This window comes from Atta colombica, unplaced genomic scaffold (assembly GCF_001594045.1).
Source record: "Atta colombica isolate Treedump-2 unplaced genomic scaffold, Acol1.0 scaffold228, whole genome shotgun sequence".
NCBI classification, from domain to species: domain Eukaryota; kingdom Metazoa; phylum Arthropoda; class Insecta; order Hymenoptera; family Formicidae; genus Atta; species Atta colombica.
This window is the reverse complement of record NW_017259325.1, coordinates 522,870-531,395: the sequence shown is the minus strand read 5'-3', so window position 1 is coordinate 531,395 and position 8,526 is coordinate 522,870. Positions and strand designations below refer to the sequence as shown.

The 8,526-nt window shown below is 36.0% G+C and overlaps 2 protein-coding genes across 2 annotated transcripts in view; both read right to left on the bottom strand.

Moving 5' to 3' along the window:
• Positions 1 to 5,795, bottom strand: part of LOC108688345 (kinesin-like protein KIF21A) — a 9,168-nt gene extending 3,373 nt beyond the window's left edge. Inside the window, exons 1-9 of the mRNA XM_018194576.1 lie at positions 5,132 to 5,795; positions 4,050 to 4,434; positions 2,811 to 3,257; positions 2,609 to 2,717; positions 2,317 to 2,520; positions 1,933 to 2,237; positions 1,640 to 1,871; positions 620 to 1,521; positions 192 to 542 (exon numbers count right to left, since the gene is read on the bottom strand). Coding sequence (XP_018050065.1) covers positions 192 to 542; positions 620 to 1,521; positions 1,640 to 1,871; positions 1,933 to 2,237; positions 2,317 to 2,520; positions 2,609 to 2,717; positions 2,811 to 3,257; positions 4,050 to 4,434; positions 5,132 to 5,166 — 2,970 coding nt within the window. The 5' untranslated portion in view covers positions 5,167 to 5,795. The remainder of the gene's footprint in view (positions 1 to 191; positions 543 to 619; positions 1,522 to 1,639; positions 1,872 to 1,932; positions 2,238 to 2,316; positions 2,521 to 2,608; positions 2,718 to 2,810; positions 3,258 to 4,049; positions 4,435 to 5,131) is intronic.
• Positions 5,796 to 7,382: 1,587 nt separating this feature from the next.
• Positions 7,383 to 8,526, bottom strand: part of LOC108688291 (eukaryotic translation elongation factor 1 epsilon-1) — a 1,844-nt gene continuing 700 nt past the window's right edge. The window contains exons 2-4 of the mRNA XM_018194479.1: positions 7,839 to 8,039; positions 7,663 to 7,758; positions 7,383 to 7,544 (exon numbers count right to left, since the gene is read on the bottom strand). Of these exons, the coding sequence (XP_018049968.1) occupies positions 7,413 to 7,544; positions 7,663 to 7,758; positions 7,839 to 8,039 (429 nt within the window). The 3' untranslated portion in view covers positions 7,383 to 7,412. The remainder of the gene's footprint in view (positions 7,545 to 7,662; positions 7,759 to 7,838; positions 8,040 to 8,526) is intronic.

Sequence of the window (8,526 nt, the reverse complement as noted above, 5' to 3'; positions counted from 1 at the left end):
TATAGAAAATTACCGCAGTTAGTTTGTACATAGAAAGAAATAAATAAGTAATCTCGAACTAGATTATATAAGTATATATTATTGAAAGCGTTTGAATTATACTTTTGAAATTTTTTTCTTTTATACTTTTTATCATCACAATTCGAAAGTAGAATATTTAGAAATTATTTAGAGAAATATCGTTTGACTTACTTGTCGGGAGAGGAACTTCTTGAACTAGCTGGACTATAAGCTAATACATTATTCTGATTGTTTGTGAGAGATAAAAGATCTCTATCGCGTAAAACGTGCTCGAGTAATTGATGTTGTACATCGCTTTCTTGTGCAACTTGATTGAGCCGTGATTCCATATCTCGCACCTCGAGCTGTTTTTGTGCGGCTATGCAACTTTGCTCCACTGTGAATGCGAGCATTCGTTGAAGTAAGTACTGTGCTTCGTCTACTGTTCGAATTGTGAAGATGAGCGTTTCGACACCGGGTTCACCCTCCACTTCACCATCGCCCATTTCAACCATGTCCCGCTGACATTCCGCGATACTATCCTGTAAAATTATGCACATTATAATAAGGGAATGATTAACATTAAATTACATTAAACTGTCATATTAAAGTAGATTACCTGCAGATAACTAATTTTACTTTCCACATTATCGATTTCTTCATCAATATCGGCGGTGTCACCTCTTGCACTTGTAATTTGATTCCTGTGCTTTTGAAGCTTCTCTAAATCTCTCCCTAATTCTTCTCTTTCTTGAAGTAATCTTTCCATCTCTCTTTCCGTTTCTGCGGCAGCTTGTTTTGCTAATGCTTGTTTAGCGATTGTTCTCTCGAATGTTTGCCATCTTTGCTTCAATGCTTTAGGATTGAGTGGTTTGACTGGTGCACGACCAGCGGCTTTTTGACTCAATCCTTTATCTCTCTTTCGTAATGCCGTTACTTCTTCTTGTTTACGTCGAAGAACAACTTCCTTCATTCTCTTGTCAGCTTCTAGCGTTCTGATGACATTTGCATGCCTACGACTTTCCTTTCGTAATTGTGCTATTTCTCTATTGCGTCTCAGTTCGTTTTCTTTGTGTCGTTGAGCTTCTTCTCGCATTTTATTTAAAAGTTTCACCTTTGCCCTCTTCATTTCCGAAAGTTCATTTCTCAAGCCTCTCAACCTATTTTCATTCTGAGACTGGTTTTTCAATAATCTTGCATGTTCTTTTTTAGCAGATTGTAAAAGTCGCATCTCTTTTTGCATATTAGCGAGCTTCTTCTCGTATTCGTCGCGTAATTTTTTCACTTTTTCAGTAGGCGGTGTAGGTTGTTGCTGCAAGGACAACAACACTTTATCCCTTTCTTCTTGAGTGTCTCTAATACGAGCTTGTAACTGAGATAATTTATCCTCATAATGCTGCTTCATAGTTTGCAAACGTCTTTGAGAAAGCTCAAGCTCTTGTATCAGACGTTGTTTAACATCAATATCGGACGTTAGCGCTTCCAATTCACGACCCATAGCTGCTTCTTCCTCGTCTTCTTCTGTAAAATGACATAATTATTATGTATAATATAATGAACACACAATGAAAGCATTAGATATAATTATAAAAGATATTGGAAAAACACGTATACATAAAATATATGTATTTAAACATACCTTTACGATCGGAATCATCGTCGGAATCATCTTCGCTTACCGAATCCTGCGCATTTTCCGTATCGTCTATTTCTGTCTCATCCATTGACTTGATAATATTACTATGACTGTATTGTTCTTTCAAGGTTCTTAACGTTTCTATTTCTTTTTCAACATCTCTTTTAGCATCGATCAATACGGACGTAGAATCGGAATGAAACGAACTATCCCCATATGGATTCGCTGCGCTAACCTAATGAATATTTTATTAATATCGATCAGTTTTATTATTTGAATATAGCAATTCACCATACCTGCATTTGCCTTTTCTTTAGTTGCTGGTACATAGCTTCCGCTTCCAATAGACGAGCTCGTAACTCCTCTATTTCTTGAACGTAACCCTGTATCAAACTAGTCACTTGGTCATCACCTTTGCCCGATGTCGCTACCCAGTGACCCGCTGCTTTTTCTGCCAACAAGAGAGCATTCTTGGCTGTTAATGCCTCAACCGTTTCCGAAAGTGCTTTCACTCTGGTGCGAAGACTTTGTAATTCACTACTCAACATTTGATTTTCATGCCAGGCATCGTTAACACCGTCTTCACCGACGATTCTCTTGCCTAAGGAAATGAGACAGATGTGTAATGTTACGTGTAATATGAAATTATTATTATAATATTTACGTTTCAAATTATATACCTTGTCTATATTCCATCAATTCCAATTGAAGCTGTTGAATTTCTCGTCGTAGAGAAGCGATCGTTCTCGAGCTCTTATCCTGATTAATAGTAACTTTATTCTTTATATTCCTTGCTCGATTTGCATATTTTAACGTACTTAGAGTTTCCATGAAATCTCTGTCGCTCGGTGATACGCACGCTATCATAACAGTTTGACTATTTCCTGCAATGTAAATCGTAATTGTAAGTCATAAAGTAGGCTTAATTAAAAACATTTTATCTGCTTATATATCGCAATTATATTGTATTACCTCCGAGAGAATCTTGAAGTAATCTAGTTAACTTTGAGTCTCTGTACGGTATATGTGAGGCTTTCTTCGTTTTATCACCGAGAGCGGAAATGACATTACCCAAGGCCAACTATAGAAAAAAACATAACGTATTAATCAAATGGATACTCTTTTTCTTATTTTTTTATCTTATTTTTTTTTTATTGAAAGGATCTATTCTTACCAATCCACAATTGATAGAAATGCCTTCTTTTGCTCTATCGCCGGTAGCGCCCGTTCTTTTTAATCTCTCGGAACCGGCTAAATCGACAAAATGAAACTTAGCGGTTAACGTTTCAAATTCATTCGTTAACTCGACACCGCTCGTATCAACATCCGCGTCGGGATCCTCGACTTTGATGCATCTTTGCTGTTTGATGTATAATGTAAATATTGCATGCGATCTAGAGGATTGCGTATTCATTTGCGTGGATCCAGTTGTGCGCGATAACGCACCCAATCGAAGGTATTCCAGTGCTTGTTCAGGGCTGGTTACGACGCGTGGTTCTACACCAGCTAAATGTATGTTACCCATTGTATCCTCATGAATACGAGCACCACCTCTCGGTCCTCCTGGCTCTAATAAATCTTTCAAATCTTCATTATATAATTCTAAGAATTGTGCTGTAACCTGTGGCATATAACGAGAGATCGTCATTGAAACAATGAAATCAATAGTCCAATCGAAACTTTTGCCGAAACTGAAGAGAAACATTCGACTGCATATCAATTCCAATCAAACCAAAACCAAAATTAAAAAATAAAAATTCTATAAAGGCCATATGTATAGACATATTTATATATCATATACTTTTTCTTCAAATATTATAATTTATTGAAACAATCTTCAAATATCATAATTTGTTGAAACAATAAATAATTAATGCCTAAATTCTAAACAGAATCGTAAGGCTTGTAACGTATTCCTGTAAGACTTGTAAAAATTTTTAAGTGTTTTCTATCTTTATACAATATTTTTACAGCTTCTTTACTAGCCATAAAATTTACAAGAAATTGTAGATATTTACGAATAATCATACATCTTATGACACTTACGTATAAAAATTAGAACACTAGTATAAGTTCTTACAAGTTTTACGAGAGTATGTTACGAGTCTTATGATTCTACTTAGAATTGACTCAAATTTCGACCGAAATCGAAAATCGAAATTTCGTTTGTCAACTTATGTATCAACTTTAGCCAAAAAATATAAGTACTTCTTCTTCATAAACATCATAATTCAATCATTGAAACAACATTTATACATATTAAAATTAATATTTATGAAGAAGAGCTTTATGGTTTCGAAACTGACACTTAATGAGTGTTCGTTTTTAGTTTCGGTAAAAGTTTCGAAATCAAAGTCTAGAAATCAAAGACAAAAAACGAAGCATAAGTTGAATCCCAGATAATTCAACGGACCTTAAACTCTGGAGGCATTTGCGTGCGTTCCCTTGCACGTTCCTGCTTATCCGTTATTCCATCGAAAAGGTGTTTAATAGCTCTAGGAATGATCCCGATGATAGTTTCATCGACTTCTACGTCGAAACCAGTGCCCATGGTGTAAGTTTTACCCGAGCCGGTTTGTCCATAGGCGAGGACCGTCGCGTTGTAGCCATCCAATGCGCCTTCCACCAGACGATTCACGCATGTTTCGTAAATCGCATTTTGATTCATCTGAGTATCGAAAACGTAATCGTACGTAAAGGCCTTGTCGGGTCCGAGAAAAACTTGCGGCTCCCCTTGAGGTACTTGAGTACAAATTCTGCACATATCGATTACTTCGCGAGCTACTTGAGGCCTTATTCTGTAACAGACAAGACCAATTTATCTAACGGTTAAAAACAATGAAGAACAATAAACACTTTGCGGTAATCGCGGTATCATTGGTGACGAAGGTCACTTGTATCTCCAACTTTGAAGTTAAAGGTGCTCATTTCTTAGGCGAACGGTAATTAAGCCCACGCGTTTGTGTCATAAAAGGAGATACTTGAGAATCGGTATTTGCAATCGTCCGTGGAATTCGCTCGAGTCCAAGTTTCTTCATGCGTCATAACATGTTTACGCGCAAAAGAATTGCAGGTATCTCGCGCTTCGTTCTTTATTCTTCGTAATGAAGGAAAAAAAAAATCAAAAATTCGATACTGAGCAATCGCGTTATTCATATATGTTACGATTAGCTAAAGATATTTTATTCCTCGAATGGAATTCCTCATCAACCTGCTTCATGTAAGAAGCATCCAGTTAGGCATCCAAGGATGTTTCAGAAGCATACGAGAAATATTTATCTGAATAAAAGCAGTTAGTCAGCAAATTCTTCAATTACTTCGTCATTCACAGTTAATAGAGAAATACGCTTGTTTGAATAAACGGAGTTGTCTCTAATCAGCCTCTCGGTACCGGCATGTCACCGGCATGTCACCGGCATGTATCAAATATCGCGGACAAAAGTCTGAAAAAGGTTTTCGATTTTATTATATTATACAAATGTATTATTTACTTACCGCACGGCAACGCGTACGCTCGAATCGTCCGCCATCTCGTTACGTTTTAGTTATTAGTCGATGCTATGCTCAACTATGTGAGGATCATAAGACAACTTTGGCTATATTAGGCTAAAATTAGGCCAAAATAAACCAAATGCGAATGGCTGCAGGCAGTTGCGATTCTCCGCTATGCGACAATGTCAAGAACGTTGCGTGCTCGCGCACGCGTTATCAGGCACAATAATTGGAAAAATTCGACCATCTCCGATGGGCGATGCACGAGAGACTGTACATTTCTCTCGTGACGTTTATGAGTAAAAGCGTTTCACTTGATAACTCGATTCACTGTACACGACGGCGACGGCGGCCGTCACTAACCAATCACCAAGCATGACCAAACAATCGTGACAATAGCGTGGGAGTTTGAGCTGCTTCTTGAATATCTGTCAGTAGTACTGTCAGTACCATCGTTGTTTCTACTGCTTTCTACGCGGAGCACTCGTATGAACATATATATATACGAACGTATTGTATATACAGTAAAATTCATTGAGAAAGGCCATGTCGTATACTGCTGTTGCTGAAGCGAAGCAATCGTGAGCAATCGTTAAAAACGATGTACAGTCGATGTATAGTCGAAGCAGTTTCTCTCTGGTCGGAGAGAAACTTGAGAGAGGCCATCTGAAGCCATCCCGGGCGTTTTTCGCGTGACGCTTGAAAAAGCCAGTACACTAGCGACATCAATATCAATTTTATAAATTGATGTGAACTACGTATCATATTTCCGACATTGATAAAGTCGTAGTATTTATCGGTAAGCCAATCGATAAACTACCCTGTCAGTATTTATTAATTATTGGTAAGGGCGATAAGATATTGGGAGTACAACAAGTTTCCGCCGTTTACAAAAGACGGCGCCACTAATAAACTAAGTTAAAATTGTTTGATGTAAAACAACATATCGAGAGATTGGACATCCGGCAACATCATAACCTTGAAATATTAGCGATTTTGTATCAGCATCATATTATATATTTTTTTTTGTACGAAAATGTCAAGTTTTAAGCCGAATAAGCGTCATTTGCGGGAACTTTTGATTTACTTCTTTAATTTGAAGAAATCTGCAGCTGAGTCTCATAGATTGCTTGTAGAAGCATATGGTGATGCTGCCTTAAGTGAGAGAAGTTGTCGTGAGTGGTTTCAAAAGTTTAAGAACGGTGAATTTGACGTCGAAGACAAAGAACGTAGCGGAAGGCCGAAAGTGTACGAAGACGCGGAATTGGAAGCATTATTGGATGAAGATTTGTGCCAAACGCAAAAAGAACTTGCACTTACATTAGGAGTGACTCAACAAACAATTTCATATCGTTTGAAATCATTGGGAATGATTCAAAAGCAAGGGAATTGGGTTCCATATGAACTGAAGCCGAGAAACATTGAACGCCGATTTTTCACATGTGAAATGCTGCTTGCCAGACATAAACGAAAGGATTTTTTGCATCGTATAGTAACTAGTGGTGAAAAATGGATCCACTACGATAACCCAAAATCAAGAGGACCACATGGCCATGCTTCAACATCGACAGTCAAGCCGAATATTCATGGAAAAAAATTCATGTTGTGTATTTGGTGGGATCAGCTTGGTGTCGTGTATTATGAGTTGCTTAAACCGAACGAGACCATTACTGGGGCTCTCTACCGAACACAATTGATGAAATTGAGCCGAGCACTCAAGGAAAAACGTGCCCACTACTATTCCGGGCATGACAAAATTATTCTCCTGCATAATAATGCTCGACCACATGTTGCGGCGCCGGTCAAAACCTACTTAGAAACACTCAAATGGGAAGTTTTACTCCACCCGCCGTATTCTCCAGACATTGCTCCTTCCGACTACCACTTGTTTCGATCGATGACACATGGCCTGTTTGAGCAGCACTTCACATCATATGAAGATACCAAAAATTGTATCGATGATTGGATAGCTTCAAAAGATGAAGCATTCTTCCGACGCGGTATTCACATGCTACCAGAAAGATGGGAAAAAGTAGTGGCTAGCGATGGCCATTATTTTGAATAAAACATTATGTACCGTTCTTTTACAATAAATGTTTAATTTTTGTTTAAAAAACGGCGGAAACTTATTTGTATTCCCAATATGTAATTTAAATTAATAATAAATTATCATAAATTATATTGTAAATTAGACACAATGTGCAGGACAATGATGCGATTGTAAATCAATTCAATCGCATGTGTGTGGCATAAACATCATAAAATAAATTAAAAACATTTTATTTTAATTATACAGATGTAATAAGTTAAAAGATATTAGATCTAATTCCCGTCTCAATTTCTCTTCTTGCTGGATATTGTCGAACCATCTCGAGACGTGAATATATTGTGCCTTTTGCTGAAGACTTAATTTTTTCTGTAAAAAAATAGTAAATATAATAATTATAGATGTCATATAATAATATATAGATATTATATAAATGATATATAATAATTATATATCATTATTGCAGCTTATTACAATATGTTATTACCATGATGGAATGTAAAACGTAATACAACACAACATCTGCAATAGTCTTCTTTGTACCAGTTATATATGGTATATCTTTTATTATAATATTCAGTTCCTATAATTAAAAGTTAGATAATATTATATTTTCTGTAAGAAATATGCTTTATATATAATATACATGTATGTGGCACTTGCATTTAATATTCTGTTGGCATTGATAGGAACATCCGCATAATTAATACAGATTACAATATATTCTAGCCATTGCTGTACCAATGCTTGTGTTTCTTTCTCAAGTATATCAGAACATTTTGAACTCCTTACAAGTGCTTGCACAATAGTGCTAAAGCCTTGAATGGATAAATTCTTTTCTGCATACTCTAGAATAAATACTATCTAAAACAATCATGTGCAATATATATATATATATATATGTGTGTACACACACACACACACACACACACACACACACACACACACACATACACACACACATTAGGTGTAATAAAAAGAAATCCATTATTTTTGCATGAAATTGAATGGAAAAATAATGGATTTCTTTTTACTACACCTAATATATCCAGCAACGAGAATGAATTAAAATGGATTGAAATTTTTTTTTATTCAAATGCGTATTTTAAATAACGAATATTTTTTTTGGATTTAATTGGATTCAATTAGATTCAATTGGATGCAATTGGATTAAAAAACTGCATTTTCTATTCAAAATTTTGAATTGAACAATATTCGCAATTGTGTTTGTACGTAGAAAAAGCTAATATTATTTTTAGACTGAAAGACATAGATATGCTTGTAATTTCTATAAATGAATAAAAATGCATTCAGAATTGAAAAGCACATATAATTTAACATATAATTTAAC